This window comes from Odocoileus virginianus, chromosome 10 (genome assembly GCF_023699985.2).
Source record: "Odocoileus virginianus isolate 20LAN1187 ecotype Illinois chromosome 10, Ovbor_1.2, whole genome shotgun sequence".
Lineage (NCBI taxonomy): Eukaryota > Metazoa > Chordata > Mammalia > Artiodactyla > Cervidae > Odocoileus > Odocoileus virginianus.
This window is the reverse complement of record NC_069683.1, coordinates 55,361,571-55,386,112: the sequence shown is the minus strand read 5'-3', so window position 1 is coordinate 55,386,112 and position 24,542 is coordinate 55,361,571. Positions and strand designations below refer to the sequence as shown.

The window sequence follows — 24,542 nt, the reverse complement described above, 5'->3', positions numbered from 1 at the left end:
TATTTTAAATTTCCTTAACCTTATCATCTAATACTTGAAATGACTTAGAAAGGTTCAATGTAGCCATTATGGTTGGTATTACCATAAGATCTAAAATCTATACCACGAGAGAAACTTTCTCCAAAAGGATATTAGTACCACTATCACCTCATTTTCCTTATTAATATTTAAAGATTTCACAATTTAAAAATTAGAGAACTTATTTTAGTAAGTTCTCCAACGGGTATAGTAATACTAAAATTTACTATTTTGACCTAATTATGTACATTTAATAAGCTGATCTTTTGCCATTACAAAATCCGAACAAAAAATTTAGATTCTGTAATGTCTTACAGGTAGTCTATTAAATTATCATTGCTTTATATGTATACTGTTTAAAAACAAAATTTGTTTCTTAAACACAGTATTAACATTATGTTCTACTTTTTAACTATAATTAACTATAGTTAAAAGCTATAATTAAATAATAACTTACTAATTAAGGTCTCTACACAAGGCTAACAAACATCTGGTAACAAGGACATAAAACGGAAAAAATAATATGTGTGTAGGCCAAGCACTTACAAACCAATCACAAGGCCAGTTAGAGCTAAAGGTTTCCAAAGATCAAGTATTCCTTTTTAGTTAAGTTTGTCTTAACAAATGGGGGAAATGCAAACTATATTTAAACGTGCATACAAACTGCAAAGTTCAATACCTGAAGTTGCTTTTTAACACGTTCATTTTTCTGTGTTTCTGTCACACGTTCCTCCTCACTTCTATGGTTCATTACCCCATCATTTGATAATTCAGCGCTAGCCTCGGCGTTATTCTCATCATGCTCGTCATGTTCATTTTCGGTCGGAGGAATGACTGGTGGTGGTGGAGGCGGAGGCGGGGCAGACATCACAGTCTTTAACTCTTCTTTGGTCTTTTCCAAGTCTTCCTGGGCTGCAAAAGCCTAAACATAAAAATAAGCTTATCAGCAACTTACTTTGAAAACCAGTAATTAAAAGTCATCCTTTCTTTCTGTATGTCAAGATAATAAAAACAAGCCCCACTGATAGAAGTTTATTTTCAGAATTAAAGACACCACTGTGCAAACCCTAATAAAACTATTAATTCTAGCAAGGATTATCAATTGCTGCTAAAATTGTTGTACAAATGGTTGGTGAGAAACGGATATAGATATAATGACAAAGAAACCCACACGTGATAGATTACAATTTAGCAATGATAAAATATAATCAGACATGGGAAGAATAAGACTGTTATTACTCTAATCCCAAAATCAATTAAAATAACAAATGGGGGGCTAATCAGATATTAAGTGTCCTCTGATATAATTCAACAGGAAATATCAAACATCACCAATTATCTGAGTGATTATATCATGCTGGGTTGCCTGGAAAAGTCCTGGTGTAATTATTAACACTCCCTTTCACTATCAAAAAGTGTTCCAGTTTGGATAATAAATTATATGAAAGTTTCACTTATGAGACATCATAGCCAGAAACTTTTAACTTGAATCCTTCAAGTTTTTAGATTTATCTTTCAGCTTACAAGAATACTGAAGGAAAAAAGAAAAGCTGAATGACACCATAAGGAAACCAGAAAAATACAGAAGGAGGGATAATCTGCGGATCCTTTTAATAAATCAGTACCACAAAAAGAAGAACTGTCCTACTAAAAGACACAGAGCAAACAGATGCAACGCAAAGTCCTACTTTGGACATTGGCTTGGCAAACTAGCTATAATAGACTTTTTGGGTCAATTCTGAATACTGTGTGCTCAGAAATATACCCACACATATATGGTTAATTAACTTACAACAAAGCAGTCAAGAATATAGATTGGAGAAGGGAAACTAGACAGACACATGCAGAAGGATGAAACTGGACACCTACGGCACACACCACAGAGAAAAATCAACCCAACATGGATCAAAAGATTTGAACATAGGACCTGAAACCATAAAACTTCTCAAGAAAATATAGACAGTAAGTGCCTTGATATAGGTCTTTGTAGTAAATTTTTAGATTTGACACGAAAAGCTAAAGCAATACAAACAAAAACAAACAAGTGGGACGACTTTAAACCAAAAGGCTTTGCAAAGGCAAAATATATATATATGTACATATATCAAGAATATGAAGAGGATACAAAATGGGAGAAAATATATGTGAATGATAGGTCTGATAAGGTGTTAATACCCAAAATATGTGAAGAATTCATACAGCTCAACAGAAAAAAACAAAAACAAAAAAAACAACCCTAATAGTATTTTTTAAAAACAAGCAAATGATATGAATAGACATTTTTTATGAAGAAGACAGAGATGGCCAACAGGCCCATGGAAAGATATTCAACATCATTAATCATCAGGGAAATGCAAATCAAAACCACAATGAGATAACACATCATACCTGTAAGAATGGCTATTATCAAAAAGACAAGAAATAACAAGTGTTGGTAAGGATGTGGAAAAAAGGGAACACTTGATCACCTTCACTGGGAATGTAAACTGGTGTAGCCACTGTGGAAAAGAGTATGAAGATCCCTTAAAAAATTTAGAAACAGAACTACTATATATAATCCAGCTATTCTACTTCTCAGTATTTATCCACAGGAACAAAATGCTAACTCAAGAAGAAATATACATCCCCCCAGTATGTTCACTGCAGCATTATTTACACAACAGCTAAGATATGGAAGAAACCTAAGTGTCCATCAGTAGATGAACAGATAAAGAAAAGGCAGTATATGTATACTGTATTGTTCTTTCATCACTAAGTTGTGTCTGGCTCTTTGCAACCCCATGGACTGTAGCTTGTGAGACTCCCCTGTCTGTAGGAGTGTCCATGCAAGAATTACTGGAGTGGGTTGCCATTTCCTTTTCCAGGGGAAATTCCTGACCCAAGGATTGAGCCCAGGTCTCCTGCATTGCGGGCAGACTTGTTTATTGCTGAGCCACCAGGGAAGTCCCCATACAATGCAAATATAAATATAAATACAGTATGTTCAAATATTAAGACTTTGGATTTCCAAAATCTTAAGATACTGGATTTCCATCCAGTACACATATACAGTGGAATATTATTCAGCTATAAAAAAAGAAAATATTGCCATTTGCAACAACACAGATGGACCTTCAGGATATTATGCCAAGTAATACAAGTCAGACAGAAAAAATCAAATTGCCACATGGTCTCACTTAAATGTGGAATCTAAAAAACCAAAAAAACAAACAAAAAAACTGAGCTTATGGATACAGAGAACAGACCAATGGTTACCAGAAACAAAAGTGGAAGAGGAATGGGAAAAGAGAATTAAAAAGTACAAACTCCCATGTATAAAATAAATGAGTCATGGGGATATAATATACAGTATTATATGGACTAATATGAACTATAGTTAATAATATACTCTATATTTCAAGGTTGCTAAGAAAGCAAATCTTAAAAGTTTACATTACAAGATGAAAATTTCTGTAGCTATATGATGATGGGTGTTAACAAGACTTACCATGATGATCATTTCACAAGAGATACAAATACCGAACCATATTATACACCTGAAAATACATTATATGTCAATTATATCTAAATGAAAACCTTTTGAATATAGTCTAAGATGAGATGAAAACTGACTAAAATGAAACAGTATGTACAGAATGAGCTCACTCTGGACATACAAATGTATTGCTGTTGTTCAGTCACCAAGTCATGTCCAACTCTTTGCAACTCCATGGGCTGCAGCACGCCAGGTTTCCCTGTCCCTCACTATCTCCCGGAGTTTCCCCAAGTTCATGTCCATTGCATTGGTGATACCATCCAACCATCTCATCCTCTGTCACCCTTTTCTCCTGCCTCCAATCTTTCCATGCATTCTGGGTCTTTTCCAATGAGTTGGCTCTTCACATCAGATGGCCAAAGTACTGGAGCTTCAGCTTCAGCATAAGTCCTTCCAGTGAATACTCAGGGTTGACTTCCTCTAAGATTGACTGGCTTAATATCCTTGCTGTCCAATGGACTCTCAAGAGTCTTCTCCAGCATGACAGTGCAAAAGCATCAGAGTTCAAAAGCATCAATTCTTCAGCGATACCAATATACATGTATACACATACATGCACTCAATATGTCAGCAAATTTGGAAAACTCAGCAGTGGCCACAGGACTGGAAAAGGTCAGTTTTCATTACAATCCCAAAGAAGGGCAATGCCAAAAAATGTACAAACTACCACACAACTGCACTCATTACACATGCTAGCAAAGTAATGCTCAAAATCGTTCAAGCAAGGCTTCAGTAGTACATGAACCAAGAGCTTCCAGGTCTACAAGCTGGGTTTCAAAAAGGCAGAGGAACTAGAGATCAAATTGCCAACATTAACTGGATCATGGAGAAAGCAAGAGAATTCCAGAAAAATATCTACTTCTGTTTCACTGACTATGCTAAAGCCTTTGATTGTGTGGATCATAACAAACTGTGAAAAATTCTTAGAGATGGGAATACCAGATCACCTTACCTGTCTGAGAAACCTGCATGCAGGACAAGAAGCAACAGTTAGAACCAGACATGGAACAACAGATTGGTTCAAAACTGGGAAAGGAGTACAAGGCCATATACTGTCACCCTGCTTATTTTAGTTTGTATGCAGCGCATATCATGTGAAATGCCAGGTTGGATGAATCACAAGCTGGAATCAAGATTGCCAGAGAAATATCAACAACCTCAGATATGTAGATGACACCACTCTAATGGCACAAAGTGAAGAGGAACTAAAGAGCCTCTTGATGAGGGTGAAAGAAAAGAGTGAAAAAGCTAGTTTAAAATTCAATATTTAAGAAACTAAGATCATGGCATCCAGTTCCATCAGTTCATGGCAAATAGAAGGTGGAAAAAGTGGAAGCAGAGACAGATTTTATTTTCTTGGGCTCCAAAATCCCTGGGGATGGTGACTGCAGCCATGAAATTAAGACACTTAGCTTCTTGGAAGGAGAGCTATGAGAAACCTAGACAGCGTATTAAAAAACAGAGATACCACTCTGCCAACAAAGGTCTGTGTATTCAGTTATGGTTTTTCCAGTAGTTATGTACGGATGTGAGAGTTGAACCATAAAGAAGATTGACAGCTTTAGAACTGATGTTTTTGAATTGTGGTGCTGGGGAAGACTCTTCAAAGTCCAGCAAGGAGATCAAACCTGAATATTCACTGTAAGGACTGATGCTGAAACTCCAATATTCTGGGCACCTGATGGGAATAGCCAACTCACTGGAAAGACCATGATGCTGGGAAAGACTGAGGGCAGAAGGAGAAGGGGACAGCACAGGATGAGATGGTTAGATAGCATCACTGACTCAATGGACATGAACTGAAGCAAATTCCTGGAGACAGGGGAGCAGAGGAGCCTGGCATGCTGCAGTCAATGGAGTCACAAAGCATCGGGGCACAACTCGGTGACTGAAGAACAACAACACACATATGCACATAGGAAAAGATCCTGGAAGGATATGCACTGCGATGTTAAAGTACTGATCCTAGTTTGTGGGAATGTGGTTTTTCTTTTATGTGCATTTTCTAAATTCTATAATTCACAAGATGTATTTCTGTGATACATTATTTTTATAAGTTTATGTGTCCCTGAAGTTCATAAATCATTCCTAACAGGGATCTATACAATTCTAATAAAGGAAGTGTTAACAAATAAGTTAACAGTGCTTTCACTCTTGTGGAGTTCTATGTACATATATGGGCTTCCCATGTCGCCTGCCAATGCAGGAGATGTGAGTTTGATCCCTGAGTCTGAAAGATCCCCTAAGAAGGAAACAGCAACCCACTCCAGTATTCTGGCCTGGGAAATTCCATGGACAGAGGAGCCTGGAGGGCTACCGTCCATGGGGTCACAGAAGAGTCAGACACGACTTAGCGACTAAACAACAACATGTACATATATACATAACTCTCAATATAAAAAACTCCCCTATGAAATCCAAAGTGCTACAAAGAAAATTTAAGAGTGAAAGAAAACCATTTTAGCCAATAAGTATGTGTTGTTGTAGAAAAGTCACAGAACTATATACCTTTGAGTGTAAAAAATTATTACTATAGTTTCATTTAAAAGTTTAAAGTCTGAATTAAATTCTCCTATCCTATATTCCCCACCCTTCCAAGTAAAGCCTAATTTCTCACTTTTTTGCCATTTCAGACAACAGTGGTTTCACATACTGGAACTCAGAAATCTCAGTATCATTTGATTACATTCTTCTAGTTCAACTTTACAGCCAATCACTTGGTTGCCACGCCCCTTTGAATCTATCAAAAAATGTCCTTCAACAATTCCTGTCCCTCTTTTCTCAATGCCACATCCTTAGTGAGTCATTAGCTCGTAAGCAATCCTGCCCACTATCCTAATCCATCCATCATTCTGATTGCTAAGCTGTTTTTATAAAACCATGCTTCATCACGGTACAAATGTTGTTTAGAAACCTTCAGAGCCCAAAGTCTACAGACACTTCCCAGCACCTTCCCTTTGGGCAGGGCGCTTACTTAAAGCCTTTCACAGCTTAACAACCTCTCTAACTTTCTAGCCTCGACTCTCAAAAGTTCCTGAAATCAGATTTTTCCTATGCTCACTCAACTCCTACCATCTGGAATGACTACCTCCTCAGTTCCCATCTTTTCTACCCCCAAACTGAATGTCATTCAAAAGCCAGCTTAAACTTTCAAGGGTGGGTGTCCCCAACACCTGCCTCATTCCTACAGAATCTAACATTTCTGTGTTCCCAAAGTAGTTATTAGCTTTTATCACCAGATTGATATTAAAATACAATATGTACACATTCATACAGTGGTATCTCTTCCCCTCTAAATCATGACTGTATCTTAATCTCTATAAATTCAGCATATGCTGGGTACAAATCAAGTGTCTCGGTAAATGATAGTGATGAACAAATGATTACTTTGTGTTGCCACTCAGTAGCTTCCTCTTCCTTTTTCTTCTTGGCTTCCTCGAGAAGTGCAATCTTGGCAGTGAATTCGGCAAGTTCTGCTGCCTAAAATAAATGAGACAATTACCAATATTAAGAAGCATAATAGAGTTTCAATAATTTAAGTCAAAAAAGCTTTAATATACATGAACTGTTTTTCCTTTTTTGGACACGACATGTGGCTTTTCAGATTTTAGTTTCCCCACCAAAGACAGAACCCATGCCCCCTGCAGGGGAAGTGTAAAGTCCTAACCACTGGATTGCCAGGGAATTCCCACATGGACTCTTTCTATATGTTTCTCATAGAGCCTTCTGTTAAAAAAAAAAAAAAAAAAAAGGAACTATTTCTTTAAGATCATAAATATCTTATTTGTATTATAAGCTCATAAGGAAAAAAAGTGAGTTTTTTCTATTATTCTATATACACAAAGTTACTCCTGTTTTACAGCAAGGAAACACCTAAACCAATATTTAAATCCCAATTCTTCTAGGTGTCATGCATACTCATCATTTGCAGGTCCACTAAATACACACAAAAAAATCCATTCATGACCCATCTTATAGTCAACCTATGATCATATAAAATTTAAAATATATATAATGGCCATTTGTCTAAAGCAAAACACACCAGTAGCTTATACAAAATCTAAGTGGATCAGTATCCTTTGTTAGCTACAGGCTCTATGTAGCTTTTATGGTTTTATTTCTAGGTTTAGGCTCATTTCCAAACTTTGTCATTAAGTTACTTGTATCTCTGGTTTGCTTTAAAGAAAGTATAGTACGCCTAATTTTACAGAAGTTTTTTCTTTTTTTTTTTTCCAGTCTCCATTATCTGAACTTGTTTTCTTATTTCACTAGTCCTCACTGGCAAACAAAATTTTTACTGCTGATTTTGGGTACAACACACTTCTGGCAGTGGCTACACAATATTGATCACTTATTTATTACAGTAAATAAATACTGAAACCTCCAAACTGTCTACTTTTACACTGGTACTACCTTTATGATGACAGGTATTCCTCTGTCTGAATACAGAAAACAGTTTTCATGTTTGTTATTCTACTTACTGCTTTTAAAATACATTCAAATAAAAAGATATTTGAATGTATTTTAGGAGTTCACATTTCAGCTTCCCTGGTGGCTCAGCTGGTAAAGAATCTACCTGCAATGAAGGAGACCTGGGTTCAATCCTGGGGCTGGGAAGATTCCCTGGAGAAAGGAACAGCTACCCACTCCAGTATTCTGGCCTGGAGAATTCCATGGCCTGGATAGTCCATGAGGTCACAAAGAGTCAGACACGACTGAATGACTTTCACAAAGGTATGTCTTTGCAGTGAGTGCACATATACCATAGTGAGGAGAGCTGAAAACACATTTAACCAACACCTTTGTGTTCAGAGGGCTTCCCAGGTGGCTCAGTGGTGAAGGAGTCCACCTATGCAGGAGACACAGGGGATGCGCCAGTTTGATCCCTGGGTCGGGAAGATCCCCTGGAGGAGGAGATGGCAACCCACTCCAGTATTCCTGCCTGGAGATTCCCATGGACAGGAAGGACAGGAGAAGCCTGGTAGGTTATCGTCCAAAGGGTCACAAAGAGCTGGACACGACTGAGCCACTAAGCATGGAAGGATGCATTTGTGTTCAGAGAATATATAGTCTGAAACTGTGAGACTGATTTTATCCATGCTTTTGTCTCAATTTTTCTTTTTCCCTAACAGAACCCAGGTTCCCTTACCAGCTGCTCCTGATTCTTCATCTGGTCGGCAGCCTGTTTCGCTAGAGCAGACTTGGCCTCTTCAGCAGCTCGACGCTCCTTTTCAAGCCTTTCTGCTTCTTCTTTTGCTCGTTTTCGTTCCTGGTCCAATTCTAGAGCTTTTCGAGTCTGTTCTTCCAATTCTGTCAAATATATGTATTCCCCAAACAATGATTAATTCTAATTTTCTCATTATGAAAAGAAGCTGAAACAGTAGCAAGGAATATAATCTGTACAATTTTTAAAAAATAGCACATCTTTAAATGAACATACACCCGTATGTTAACTTGAAAAAGGCCTAATAATTTCAAAACTCTATTTACACTCCAAAAATGCAAAGAAATGAAAATTCTTTATAACTCAAGTTATAACTCTAGAAACATATCCTTTATTTTTAAAAAATACTCTCTGCAACAGAGAACCCTCCTACACTGTTTGTGGGAATGTAAAAACTGGTACAGCTACTATGGAGAACAGTATGGAAGTTCCTCAAAAAACCAAAACTACAACTATCATATGATCCAGAAATCCCACTCCTGGGCATATACCCAGAGAAAACCATAATTTAAAAATATATATGCACCCCAATGTTTGCTGCAGCACTATTTACAACAGCCAAGACATGGAAGAAATCTAAATATACACAGACAAAGGAATGGTGTGGGGCATATATACAATGAAGTATTACTCAGCCATAAAAAGAACAAAATGATGCCATTTGCAGCAATATGGATGGACCAGAGACTGTCAGACTGAGTGAAGTTAAGTCAGAGAAAAACATATCATATGATGTTGCTTCTATGTGGAATCTAAACAAAAGGGTACAAACGACCATATTTACAAAACAGAAGTCAAGTCACAGATGGAGAAAACAAACTTATGGTTACTAGGGGCTGGGGGCTGGGGGTGGTATTTGGACTGACATATACACACTGCTATATGTGAAACAGATAATAAGAACTTGCCGTGTGTATAGCACAGGGTACTCAATTGCATACTGTGTAATGGACTATTTGTCAAGAGTCTAAAAAAACAAAAGGGGGGATATATGTATAACTGACTCCCTTGGCAGTACACCTAAAACTAACACAACATTGTAAATCAACTACACTTCAATGAAAATTCAAAAAAACCAAGACTCTCTCCGCACTTTGAGAAGAGACACACTGCTCTCTCTGAGGTCTGTGCCTCGTTCACGCTGGGTGCTCGTTGTGGCTGCGGGCTGACTTGAGTCTCAGCACAGGCGCTCTGCAGGACCGGGGCTCAGGAGCTGGGTGCTCAGGCTCTCTAACTGGGCGTCCAGGTTCAGCTGCCTCGTGGCATGTGGGATCTTAGTCCCCTGACCAGGGATCGAACCCATGTCCCCTACACTGGAAGGCAGATTCTTTACCACTGGACCAACAAGGAAGTTCCCTCTCCAGAGTTTTGACCAAACAAGCTGCCATCTATTTCAAAAATCTATAAAATACCACACTTTAAAACTTGTGGAAATTTTTACTTATCTAAACTAAGTATTAGATAAGTAAACCCAAGAAATTAAGACTGAAAACAATACTGACTCAAATAGAAATTTTGATGTGGATTTTATGAATTACTGAAAATTTTGAATTATTAGTACACATCCATTCCTCAAGCAGGAAGATAAGAAAATAGTATTTGGTGACGAATGAGATGAATTTTAATCCTTAAGTATACAGATCATAAAGTTAATTCTCTTATTCTAATGAGCTGAGTGAGAGAGGAAAATATTACCAGCATAAAGCCAAAAGAGTTTAAATCAGTTTGAAAGTACTAATTTTAAATATTAATTCTGACAATCTGTGTTAAGTAGCAAAGACATCTGTGACAGAAGACAAGAGAATGTCATCTATGAAGGTGGGTGCAATGTCCTACAAAGGATGACTCTCCCATTCTGTATACTTCAGAGAAGAGGAAAACCTAAAAATCTATATGTCAAAAGGTTTGAACTCTGTCACGTACAAATCACCTTACTGTTCTTAAGTTTGCTGTTTTTGGTCAGAACTAAGTAAAGTAACTATAGTTACAACTTGGGAGGGTTTGAGAAAATTGGGAAGAAAAATGACTTTAAACTCTAGATAAAGTAAAAAATTTTATGTGGCTATTTGGCTATAAAGATGAAATGTATGTAACAAAGGATGTTACTGAAGCTAAATTCTAAAATTAATTCATTTTACTATTTGTCTTCTAAAACTTAGACATCAGAGCTAGCTAACCCATCTAACTCTTCTTAGAATATTCTATCTGGTTTACTGACATATAAAATAAAGCTCACAAAGTTCATGGCTTTATCCTTCTTCTAAAAAATCAAACAACTAATAAGAAAAGTTTACAAATGAAAACAAAGCTTTCTCTCATAATAAAAATTCTTTCTGTACTATGCTACAATAAAGAAAAATAAGTCTGAGTTACAAAGTTAAATTTCAAAATAAAGATTTCCCAGTATTCTTTATTTTCTATCAGGCTTTTTTTTTTGTAGTAAGTATAATTTGAGGAACAGTAGATAAAGCAATGATTGCTTTGTGGTATATTAAGAAATATGTACATAAGTCTAATTTTTTAAACGTTGAGAAATACACTGAAAACTTCAAATCTACTCTAGCCTCTTCCAGAAAGTAAGATTTTGTGCCATACGTCTCACAAAGATCCTCCTGCTTTCCCTTCCAGTTAACTATAATTTGTCAACTGTGACGCACTGACCAAACCCAACCCAATATCTTTTTTTTGTAAATAAAGTTTTGCTGGAGCTCACACCCTCATGCATTTAGGTATTATATATGACTGCTTTCATGCTGCAGTGGCAGAGCTGAAAGCTGTAACAGATCATGTGGCCTGCAGAGCCTAAAATATTTACTATCAAACCCTTTACAGAAGGAGTTTGTGAAACTATGAATTACAGTATTTCAGGAGTTCCCTGGCAGTCCAAAGACTAGGACGTGGTGCTCTCACTGCCTTGGGCCTGGGTTCAAGCCCTGGTGGAGGGAACCAAGATCCCGCTGGGCATGTAGCACAGCCAAAGAAAAGAAGAGAGTATTTCCATGAAACAAACATCCCTCCAGACCCTGGATCAAGTCAGAAGCGCTTGAGAAGGATTAGATAAGCAAGGTGAATAACATCAATGTTTTTACCCATCTGGGTCATAAAAATCTAGAACTTACAATTTTTGAGGATCTGTCAAGTGGGAAAGTCAAGGAATCTGGCTTCTTTTAGAATTTCAGCTCTTTCAGGATGAAGGGGAAAAGCTTCCAGAATAGATTGCTTCTCTCACTAATAATAGTACACAGCATACTGAGGTAGATGGTTATGGAAGTTAAATTAGGAGTAGACCAGGAAAGTTATTCTAAGTTCAAGCTAATAAAATTTGTGAAAGTTTTGCCTTCTTAATCAGGTTTGAATACAAGTACCACTTGATTTTGACAAGTCTAAGACTTTATTAGCCAAATGATCTCTAATGTTACTCCCAAGGGCAAAGATTGGAAACTATAAAATTGGAACAGTTATAAGTAAAAAATATATTAATTTAAAAAAAAATCTCAGAACAATTATAGATTTTTTCTCTTCCTCTTTCCAGTCTAGGGCAACAGTTCATTTTTACACTGGAGAAAGAACTAATAGATATTATAAAACAAAAGCAAATAAAAGTCCTCTTATTAAAATTCTTAGAAATCACAGAAAAAGAATATGATCATAAATTACCTGATGAAAAAGCAACTTTAAAGTATCTGTACTACATCTAAGCAATGGAGTATTGTGTTATTGTAAAAAAGTAAGGAAGATACCTTTGAATACGTATGGACTTTCAAGATTATGTTAATTGAAAACAGCAAGGTGCAATTAGTTTAAGAAAGAAGTGGAGAGAAAAGCATATCTTTGTGTGTATATCGTGTACTTGCTTATTTTATATACAAAAAATGGTATATAATAGTCCTAGCAGAGCAGAATAAAGGCAGAGCCTGCAATATTCTATCAAGCTAAGAAAACAGAGATCTAGACTCTGGAGCTGCCAAAGCATCCAAGACTTGAAAGGACAAGATCCTGAAAAGAAATAAATAGAAAAGTTTCAAAATCTGTGCGTTATTTCCCCTCAGGATATTTGCCAACTCCCAAAATGTACACAAATGAGCTCAAATACTACAGAAAGAAGCAAAAAGTAGCTATAAGCGCAAAGAGCTCATCCGAGAGGTTAACAACCTCTTGCAGTTTGGGAATCAAAGGCTGGATTTGAGGCCCTTTACGATGATAGAACTGTCCCAGTCAAGTCTTTCAGATGACGCCCCCAAGTGGCTACAGACTAGCAGTAAGGGAAAACCAGAAAGAGACCAACCTTAGCAAAGCCTGAAACCCAGCACAACTCCATCAAGGTGATCTGCACATACTCTGCCTGTCAAAAGAAAAATCCTCTCTAAAAAATTAAATCCTCTCTAAAAGAAAATGTAAGCCTTTCCTGGTGGCTCAGATGGTAAAGAATTTGCCAGCAGTGCAGGAAACCCGGGTTCAATCCCTGGATTGAGAAGATCCTCTGGAGAAGGGAATGGCAACCCACTCCAGTATTCTTGCCTGGAGAATCCCACAGAGGAGCCTAATGGGCTATGGTCCATGGGGTTGCAAAGAGTCAGACACAAGTGAGTTATACTCACCACCCCCCCACCAGCCCTGAAAGAAAATAACACCATCTAAAGTCTCTATAGCCTGATAAAAATAAATGAAAAATAAAATAAAATAAAGTCTCTATAGCTTTTTTACATACAGTGTCGTGCATCTAATCAATACCAGATAGGACCAAATGAGGCCCTTTAAAATCCCCTCTTCCACCCCAAAAAGGGAAAACAGACTACAGAACAGGCCCATAAATTAGCCAGACATTGGAGTTAACAAGCAAGGTTATTAAAAGAACTATGACTGATACTGCTCATCTAGGAGAACTGGAAAAAAAGTAAAGCATGAGGAAAGAATCCAAAGCCAGACAAACACTGGCAATAATGCAGAAATGGATTTTCAGAAGTCCAAAAAACCCTCTGCAAAGACACCAAGGGCTAGAGTCCCATTTGTAACTATAAAAGTTCAATTTATCAATCTTTTTCTTATGGTTATGAATACAGTCTTTTCCTTACTACCTTCTAGAAACTCCACACCACCTTTACCTTTAGGCTCACCATCTACAATCACTTCACAAAGACAACCAGCTAAACGCTTAGCTCTTTGACAGAGACTAAACACACTGCTAATTTTATTTTAGCAAAACAGTGAGCCAAACACTAGAATCATGCATTAAAGGAGAAAACTGAACTCCTCTCCTGGATTTTCCATCTCCAGTGTATCTTCTCCAGGAACTCTCTATTCAAAAAAATATTGTGAATAACTAGAATATGAAGTCACAAAAGACTGGAGGAAAGGAATAGTTATATAGCAAACAAAGAAAAATCTTCCAACCTAGGAATGAACCAGGAAGTGCATCACCTCACCATACTGTGGGAGGAGAGGGTTTACTCTGTGGAACAGCAGCATATTCAGATTTAAACGGAAGAGTCTAGTCTTAGCAGATATTAAACTCTTCTGTAGACATAAGATGTCTTCTTATAAACTAAATGGCTCTCTACTAAGTTTTTCAAGTAATTAATATGTTCCAATTCTCAACTTCAGTATTTTAAAAGTATATAACATATAACCATTAATAACTAATACCATAAACGATTAAAGATAAAAGATAATAGCCAGGACATGGAAGCAACCTAGATGCCCATCAGCAGACGAATGGATGAGGAAGCTGTGGTACATATACACCATGGAATATTACTCAGCCATTAAAAAGAATTCATTTGAATCAGTTCTAATGAGATGGATGAAACTGGAGCCCATTATACAGAGTGAAGTAAGCCAGAAAGATAAAGACCATTACAGTATACTAACACATATATATGGAATTTAGAAAGATGGTAATGATAACCCTATATGCAAAACAGAAAAAGAGACACAGATGTACAGAATAGACTTTTGGACTCTGTGGGAGAAGGCAAGGGTGGGATGTTTCGAGAGATCAGCATCGAAACATGTATATTATCTAGGGTGAAACAGGTCACCAGCCCAGGTTGGATGCATGAGACAAGTGCTTGGGCCTGGTGCACTGGGAAGACCCAGAGGGATTGAGTAGAGAGGGAGGTGGGAGGGGGGATCAGGATGAGGAATACATGTAAACCCATGGCCAATTCATGTCAATGTATGACAAAAACCACTACAATACTGTAAAGTAATTAGCCTCCAAATAATAAAAATTAATGAAAAAAAAAAAAAGATGTACCCAATTGGGAATAAAATAAAATTTTACTTAAATTGTACTTTATATTATTTTACAAGAGAATTGAATAAGTCAGTATTAAAGTAAAAAAAAAAAAATAAAGTAACATGGCAGCCCAAGAGTCACCTTGTCTTTGAAACATGCTTCCTATCATTTTATTGTATACTTATGACATATTTATGAGACATGTCAGTTAAAAATCTTTTCAGATACAACTAGTAAATTAATTCTGTGGCACTGGCAATACAACAGGCAAACTAGTAGGTGGAACAAAGTCTAGAAATAGATTCATACATACAGACTTCTGTATTGGTGACAAAGGTAATGCTATGTATGGTACAAAGTCTTAGCAATAAATGGATCTGGGTCAGTAAGAAATACATATGGGTAAAAAATAAACCTTGATCCTTACAAAAGTCACATATATGGACTACGGACCAAAATGTGAAAGGTAAAACAAAGTTTCTAGAAAGTAGTAAAGAATAATACATTCATAATCATAAGGAAAAAGAGTGATAAATGGAGCTTAAAGTTGGCTATCTTTTCATTAAAAGACACCAACCATTAAGAGAGTAAAAAGGTAAACCATGGAGAGATTTTTTTTAAAAACGTACATGTAAAGATTTCCTTTACATGATCAATAGGATCAACAGATCAATAGGAAAAAGAAGAAAATCCAATATATTTTTTGAATGGGCAAAACAAGTGAAAAGACACTTCAGAGAGAGCTATAAGGATTTGCTAAGGTGCTCAAAGTCATCAGTCATCAAGGAAATGCATTGTACTAACTGTATTCACAGAATGGCTAAACAAACAAAAAAGAAATCCTGACAATAATGAGTGGTAGATGTAATGATGAAGATGTAGAGCAGTGGGAAGAATGAAAATTGATACCACCACTTTGGGAAACTGATGGCAATATCTACAATAGCTCTGTACAGCTGTGATCCTGCAATTCCACTCACAACTCCAGGTGTGTACATTCAACAAATCAGTAGATAAGTACATCAACTACTATTTTCAAGAATGCTCATAGCAGCCTGATTTTATAATAGCTCCAAACAGGAAATATCCCCAATGTCTATCACCAGGAGAATGGGTAAACATGTAAATACGTACAGTACAATATTATACAATAATGTAAAAAAAAAAAAAAAAACTAAAAAAAAATACAGCTATCTACATAAGTCAGAGCAAAAAGAAGCCAAAAGTAAGTACACATGAATTTCTATGTAGTTCAAACACAGGGAAGATGATTCTAAGGGATTATGACAAAAACTCAAGTAACAAAAGCCCAAAAAAATAATAAATTGGACTTCATCCAAATTTAAAATCAAGGAATACCATCAACAAAGTGAAAAGATTACCCACAGAACAGGAGAAAATATTTGCATATTATATATGTGATATATGATATGAGATTTATACACAAATTTTTAAAAAGTCTTATCCCAGTGCACCAGCCCTGAGCACCCTGTATCATGCATCGAACCTGGACTGGCGATTCGTTTCACATATGATAATTTAGATGATTCAATGCCATTCTCCCAAATCATCCTGCCCTCGCCCTCTCCCACAGAGTCCCAAAGACTGTTCAATACATCTGTGTCTCTCTTGCTGTCTCGCACACAGGGTTATCGTTACCATCTTTCTAAATTCCATATATATGTGTTAGTTAGTATACTGTATTGGTGTTTTTCTTTCTGGCTTACTTCACTTTGTATAATAGGCTCCAGTTTCATCCACCTCATTAGAACGGATTCAAATGTATCCTTTTTAACAGCTGAGTAATATTCCATTGTGTGTATGTACCACTGCTATATTATGACCCAAGGGGTGGGATAGAGAGGGAGGTGGGCGGGGGGTTCAGGATGGGGAACACATGTACACCCACAGTGGATTCAAGTCAATGTATGGCAAAATCAATACAATGTTGTAAAGTAAAATAAATAAACTAATTAATTTTTTTAAAAAAAGGTCTTATACCTTAACAACAAAAAGACTTGACTGAAAAATGCGGAGAAAATTTGAAAATACATTTCTCCAAAGAGATACAAAGGGCCAATAAGGATATGAAAGATGCTCAACATCATTAGCCATTCAGTTCAGTTCAGTTCAGTCACTCAGTCGTGTCCGACTCTTTGTGACCCCATGAATCGCAGCATGCCAGGCCTCCCTGTCCATCACCAACTACTGGAGTTTACGCAAACTCATGTCCATCTAGTCGGTTATGCCATCCAGCCATCTCATCCTCCTGCCCCCAATGCCTCTCATTAGCCATCAGGAAAACACAAGTCAAAACCACAATGAGACACCACTTCACTGCCATTTATAGTGACTATAATCCGAAAGACAAACACTGTCAAGTGCTGGTGAGGATGTGGAGAAAACATGTCTTGCTGGGAGGAATGTTAAACAGCAAACAGTTGTTTCAGAAATCAGATGGGCAGATTCTCAAAAAGTTAAACATATGGCCCAGCAATTCCACTCTCAGGCTTACAGTAAAAGGAAGTGAACACGTATGAATACACTGTAACTTGTAACACAAATGTTCACAGCAGCATATTCAGAACAGTCAAAGGGTAGCAACAACCCAAAAGTTCAACAACTGATGAAAAAGCAAAATGTAGCATCATATGCATAGAATATTATTTAGCAGTAAAGTCCCTCAAAGATGCTAAAACAGGATGAAACTTGCAAACATTATGTTCATCGCAAATCACAACAGACCATGTTTTGCATGACTGCATTTATGTGAAATGTCCACAACAGGAAGTCTAGAGATAAAAAAATCAGTAACTGCCCAGGTATGGGGGGTGGGGAAGCAGGGAGAACTGGGAATAAATGGGAGTGACTGATAATAGGTATGGGACTTCTTTTAGGGGGGATGAAACTGTTCCAAAATCTTGGTGACAGCTGCGTAACTCTTATGAATAATACCAAAATCTATCACATCATACACTTCAAATGGTTGTGTGGTATGTAGATTGTATCTCAACACAGCTAGAAAAAAAATAAGACTAAACTATACAATGATATAAATCGGAATGATATCTCACATTTGGGATGAAAAACTGAATGGGAAGAGACACAAGAGGGGGTTCCCTGAGGGCAGGTAATGTCCTCTATCTTGTTTTGGGTAGTTACAAAAATAAATTCATTTTATAAAAATTTACTGAGCCTTACATCTAATAAGAGGTATGCACATTACTATACTTATGAAAAAATTTCAACAAAATATTTTTACTATAACTACATTTCAAAAAACCTCAGTAAACGAAATTAGATTATTTACTTCCATTTTAGAAGTTAGGAACCTAAGGAAATCTAGAAGTTAAAAATGACTTGCTTATGGTCATACTGTAAATTAATATCTGAATTAAAGCTTGACTTCTATTTGTAAATAATGCATATATAAACCCCCTCCTACTCAGAATTATTACTTTTATCACTTACCCTGCTTATCTCCTTCACAGCACTTAGAACTATAAAAAATGGTTTTTATTATCTGTTACATTCATTACTCTGTCTTTCCTCAATAGTAAGCTACATGAGTGTAGGGATACTACATGCTCAATACTATATCCCCAACAGCTAGAAAACAGCCTAGAACAGCACTGGGTGCTTAACAAGTTGTCGTTGCTATTCAGTGGCTCAGTCGTGTCCAACTCTTTGTGACCCCATGAACTGTACCCCTTCAGGCTTCTCTGTCCATCACCAACTCCCGAAGCTTGCTCAAACTCATGTCCATTGAGTCAATGATGTCCAGCTAACCATCTCTCTGTCGTTCTCTACTCCTCCTGCCATCAATCTCTCCCAGCATAAGGGTCTTCTCTAGGAGTCATCTCTTTGCATCAGGTGGCCAAGTATTGGAGCATCAGCTTCAGCATCAGTCCTTCCAATGAACACCCAGGGCTGATTTCCTTTAGGATGGACTGGTTGGATCTTGGTGTAGTCCAAAGGACTCTCAAGAGTCTTCTCCAACATCATAGTTCAAAAGCATCAATTCTTTGGCACTCAGCCCTCTTTAGTGTCCAACTCTCACATCCATACATGACCACTGGAAAAACCACAGCTTTGACTAGACTGACCTTTGTCTGCAAAGTAATGTCTGTTTTTTTAATATGCTGTCTAGGTTGGTCAAAACGTTTCTTCCAAGGAGCAAGCATCTTTTAATTTCATGGCTGCAGTCACCATCTGCAGTAACTTTGGAGCCCAAAAATAAAAGAGTCTGTCACTATTTCCATTGTTTCCCCATCTATTTGACATGAAGTGATGGGACCAGATGCCACGATCTTTGTTTTTTGAACACTGAGTTTTCAGCCAGCTTTTTCACTCTCCTCTTTCACCTTCATCAAGAGACTCTAGTTCCACTTCGCTGTCTGCCATAAGGGTGGTGTCATCTGTATATCTGAGGTTATTGATATTTCTCCCGGCAATCTTGATTCCAGCTTGTGCTTTTGTGCTTCATCCAGCCCAGCATTTCACATGATGTACTCTGCACAGAAGTTAAATAAGCAGGGTAACAATATACAGCCCTGATGTACTCCTTTCCCAATTTGGAACTAGTCCATGGTTCTATGTTTGGTTCTAACTGTTGCTTCTTGATCTGCATATAGGTTTCTCAGAAGGCAGGTAAGGTGGTCTGGTATTCCCATCTCTTGAAGTGTTTTCCATAGTTTATTGTGATCCACACAGTCAAAGGCTTTATTGTAGTCAATGAAGTAGATGCTTTTCTGGAATTCTCTTGCTTTTTCAATGATCCAATGGATGTTGGCAATATGATTTCTGGTTCCTCTGCCTTTTCTAAATCTAGCTCGAACATCTGGAGTCCTCAGTTCACATACTGTTGAAGCCTAGCTTGAAGAATTTTGAACCTTACTTTGCTAGCATGTGAAATGAGTGGTGCAATTGTGTGGTAGTATGAACATTCTTTGGCACTGCCTTTCTTTTGCAATGGAATGAAAACTGACCTTTTCCAGTCCTGTGGCCACTGCTGAGTTTTCCAAATTTGCTGGCCTATTGAGTACAGCACTTTAACAGCATCATCTTTTAGGATCTGAAATAGCTCAGCTGGAATTCCATCACCTCCACTAGCTTTGTTCATAGTGATGCTTCTTAAGGCCCACTTGACTTTGCACTCAAGGATGACTGGACTTCACACTCTGGCTCCAGGTGACTGATGACACCATCATGGTTATATGGGTCATTATGACAACAACCATCCAGAATGAAATTACTATACCTCTAACTCTTTTCTATGCTTTGCTTTTGTGAAGGTGGAAATTCATTTTGATATTTGGTATTTTTTTAGAACAGAAACTAAATTCAAGTTTGACTGTCTTTTATCACAAATACAGTCACCAATGTATCTGAAAAATAGTTAAAAGAATGACAAAGGAAGCTAAATAATTTAACAATAATGAATATGGCAATGCAAACTGTTAGCATGGTTCTGTTTAATTATTTGTGACATTTCAAATTTCAAATAATACCATCAATATAAAATTTTTAAGAAAATGACAATAATGAAATATGTTTCTTTTCAAACAAAAATTACTGGGTTGTCTACTAAATATTATGATTTAGAAATGGTTAGAGCTACTTATCATTTGAATGAGAATTTAGCATAAATTACAAGACAACTGATGGAGAGTTTCAGACAGCCTGGAAAAGCTTTATTATTAGGGGAAAAAAAAAAAAAGAAAAACAAGCAAAACTGGATGTCCTTCACCTTAGGATGACTGATTTGAAATGTCTTGACAAGGATGCTCTATATTTTTTCTTGCGTTCTATCTTCCTTATATTCTTTAGTGCTCACTTATTTAAGTACTTGTCTGTATGTAAATCAGTGATATTTTTATCACACATCTAAATAAATGAGATTGAAAGATTTAGTAAATAGCTATTCTCTCAGAAAAGGTATTATAAATGAAAAGCTGCTATCCTTCAGTCTTCTCTTTAAAATCAAAGCAGTATCATAAATTTCTTTAAAGTTTCCTTTTATAAAAAACACTTTAGTACATTCTAGCTCTTTTTTTTCAAGATTCTTCCTCTAATATAAATATTGCTTATACTCTTCACATACCACTTAGCACATGTTATCTAACTTTAACAAAATTTGTATGTATCCATCTCACTTCCGTCAAGCACACAGGCTTCACTCCCATGAATGCTGCATATCTGTCTGTCTACAATCCAGCACAAAGTTGGCACATCCTGAATATCTGCTTTAACTGATGAAAAACAACCTAGAGTGGCAGTGTGTGTGAAACTCGTGCAGTCGTGTCCAGCTCTTTGTGACCCGATGGACTTCTTCAGGCCACAATACTGGAGTGGGTAGCCATCCCCTTCTCCAGGGGATCTTCCCTACCCAGAGATCGAAGCCAGGTCTCCCACAGTGCAGGAGGATTCTTTACCAGCTGAGCCAGCAGGGAAGCCCACGAGGGGTAGAAACATCATCAGTTGGAATTGAGGAAACAAGTTTTACCCTTGGCCTATGGACTGCAAACAAGTCTCTTTACTACCTCAGGGTTTCAAACTAAACAGTCGCTAGGTCTCCTACAGCTCTGAGAAGTAAGGTTCCTCAGGAGTCAGAGAAAAACCCAGGGCTTTTTAAAATCTATTTCTTCTCTTAGAAATATTATTTCCAATCATCTTACAATTGGGATCATCAATTTGTACATTTATAACAACCTTTGTGACTTCCTCCTCCAGCTACCCATTTGGCAAATTATTCTACCCACTGCTCAAGAGCATCGCCCCACCACCAGCAAGGAGCAAAAATAAACCTTAAATAAGACTAACAACAATTTTCAACAGAACTGAATGTCTGATTCTACTGGTCATCAGGAAAGCAGGTACTAATTCTTAAGAAGGAGAATAGCATTTTATTTTGCTCAGTATCTTGTCTATTCTAGTACGTCAAAGCTGTATATTGTCACCCTGCTTATTTAACTTATATGCAGAGTACATCATGAGAAACGCCAGGCTGGAAGAAGCACAAGCTGGAATCAAGGTTGTCGGAAGAAATATCAATAACCTCAGATACGCGGATGACACCACCCTTATGGCAGAAAGTGAAGAACAACTAGAGAGTCTCTTAATGAAAGTGAAAGAGGAGAGTGAAAAAGTTGGCTTAAAGCTCAACATTCAGAAAACTAAGATCAAGGCATCCGGTCCCATCATTTCATGGCAAATAGACGGGGAAATAGTGGGAACAGTGGCCGACTTTATTTTGGGGGGCTCCAAAATCACTGCAGATGGTGACTGCAGCCATTTAATTTAAAGACGCTTACTCCTTGGAAGGAAAGTTATGACCAACCTAGACAGCATATTAAAAAGCAGAGACATTACTTTGTCAACAAAGGTCCGTCTAGCCAAGGCTATGGTTTTTCCAGTAGTCATGTGTGGATGTGAGAGTTGGACTATAAAGAAAGCTGAGCACAGAAGAATTGATGCTTTTGAACTGCGGTGCTGGAGAAGACTCTTGAGAGTCCCTTGGACTACAAGGAGATCCAACCAGTCCATCCTAAGAGAGATCAGTCTTGGGAGTTCATTGGAAGGACTGATGTTGAAGCTGAAACTCCAATACTTTGGCCACCTGATACGAAGAGCTGACTTATTTGAAAAGACCGTGATGCTGGGAAAGATTGAAGGCAGGAGGAGAAGGGGATGACAGAGGATGAGATGGTTGGATGGCATCACCATCTCAATGGAGAAAAGTTTGGGTAAACTCTGGGAGTTGGTGGGACAGGGAGGCCTGGCGTGCTGTGGTTCACAGGGTCGCAAAGAGTCAGACATGACTGAGCAACTGAACTGACTGAAGAGTTACTTTATATAAACCACATTTGCTAAATATAAATGTAGCCTTTCTAAATATACATTGTAGTTGGGACTTCCCAGGTGGTCCAGTGATTAGGAGTCTGAATTGCAACTCAGGGAATGCCAGTTCAATCCCTGGTGGGGGAAATAAGATCCCACATGCCATGTAACACAACTAGAGAGTCTATGCACCACAGAAAAAGGATTCCACATAACACAGTGAAGATCCTGCATCGTCACAGCTAAGACCTGCCACAGCCAGATAATAACAATATTAAAATAATAAAGCATTAATATAATGTAACATTTTGGTTACCTACTGTCTAGGAAGTAAGTTCTTCCAAATGTGTTATCAAAAACAAACAAAACATGGCTATGTGTTGTGTATTTTTTAACATACTGAACCTAGAGACTGAGTTCTAGAAGAGTTTAAATAGTCAGAATAGCTTAAAATGCCTTAAATTACCTAGATGCCTTAAAGTACTTAAATATCCATAAAGAGATTTTGTTTAAATGCCAGAAAGCATTGAAAATGTATTTTTGTGTATGTAACCCTGGATAGTCAAAAGGAAAAAATTAACACATACAGTCATTTGTAATGTATAATAAAAGTACATATAAAACTATTTGAGTGCTTAAGTAAATGAAAAACAAATAGATAAGGGTTATATACATGAATGTACCTTAAAAATGTTTATGATTTAATTCCACTAAGTATTAAATTTGCAATTAAATGGAATTAGGTCTATATAAGAAATGGAAGTAACCCAGATGTTCATCAACAGATAAATGGATAAACAAACTGTGGTACATAAAAACAAAAGAATATCAGTCATCCATAAAAAGGAACAAATTTGAACCAGTTGTAGTGATGTGGATGAGCCTAAAGTCTGTTACACAGAATTAATTAAGTCAGAAAGAGAAAACCAAACATGGCATAATAATTTGCACTGTATGTAGAATCTAGAACGGTACAGATGAACCTATTTGCAGGGAAGGAATGGAGACAACGGATGTAGAGAATGGACTTGTGGACACACTGGGGGAAAGAGAGGGTGGGACAGATAGAGAAAGTAGCATCAACATATATACACCATCATGAGTCAAATAAATAGCTTGCGGGAGGCTGCAAGATAAGATAGGGAGCTCAGCCTGGTGCTCTGTGATGACCTGGAGGGGTGGGGTGATGGGAAGGGAGGGAGCCTAAAGACGGAGGGGACACATGTACAATTATGGCTGATTCATGTAGTTGTACAGCACTATAAAGCAATTTTCCTCCAATTAAAAATTTTTTTAAAGTATTAAGAAACACTATATTATCTGATGACAGAGCAACAATTTTGAATCCAATATCAAAAAGAAACTTTTACCTTTCTGGGCTTTCATTGTCTGTTCTTCAATTTGTCTCAGACGTTCCATTAGCTCTTCCTTTTCACGTTCTATTCTTTCCTTTTCCTTTTCTGCTATTTCTCTTTTCTTCTTTTCATTCTCTAATTGAGCCCTTAAAAGGAATTACATTGTGTTGTTACAAATTAATATATGAAAATATATACATGAAACCTAAGTGGTAACTGAATCAACTAAGAAGAAATGACAGCATATCAATATTTTAAGTATCCTTAAATTTAGATGTATTAAAAAACCATATAGTTAAGAATATAGAACTACAACCCACTGTCACATATACA

The 24,542-nt window shown here is 37.1% G+C and overlaps 1 protein-coding gene across 2 annotated transcripts in view; it reads right to left on the bottom strand.

Moving 5' to 3' along the window:
* Positions 1 to 24,542, bottom strand: part of RDX (radixin) — a 101,137-nt gene that overhangs the window by 25,692 nt on the left and 50,903 nt on the right. For both annotated transcript variants that reach the window (XM_020869987.2, XM_020869988.2), the window contains exons 10-13: positions 24,225 to 24,355; positions 8,703 to 8,863; positions 6,941 to 7,033; positions 698 to 940 (exon numbers count right to left, since the gene is read on the bottom strand). In XM_020869987.2, the coding sequence (XP_020725646.2) occupies positions 698 to 940; positions 6,941 to 7,033; positions 8,703 to 8,863; positions 24,225 to 24,355 (628 nt within the window). The remainder of the gene's footprint in view (positions 1 to 697; positions 941 to 6,940; positions 7,034 to 8,702; positions 8,864 to 24,224; positions 24,356 to 24,542) is intronic.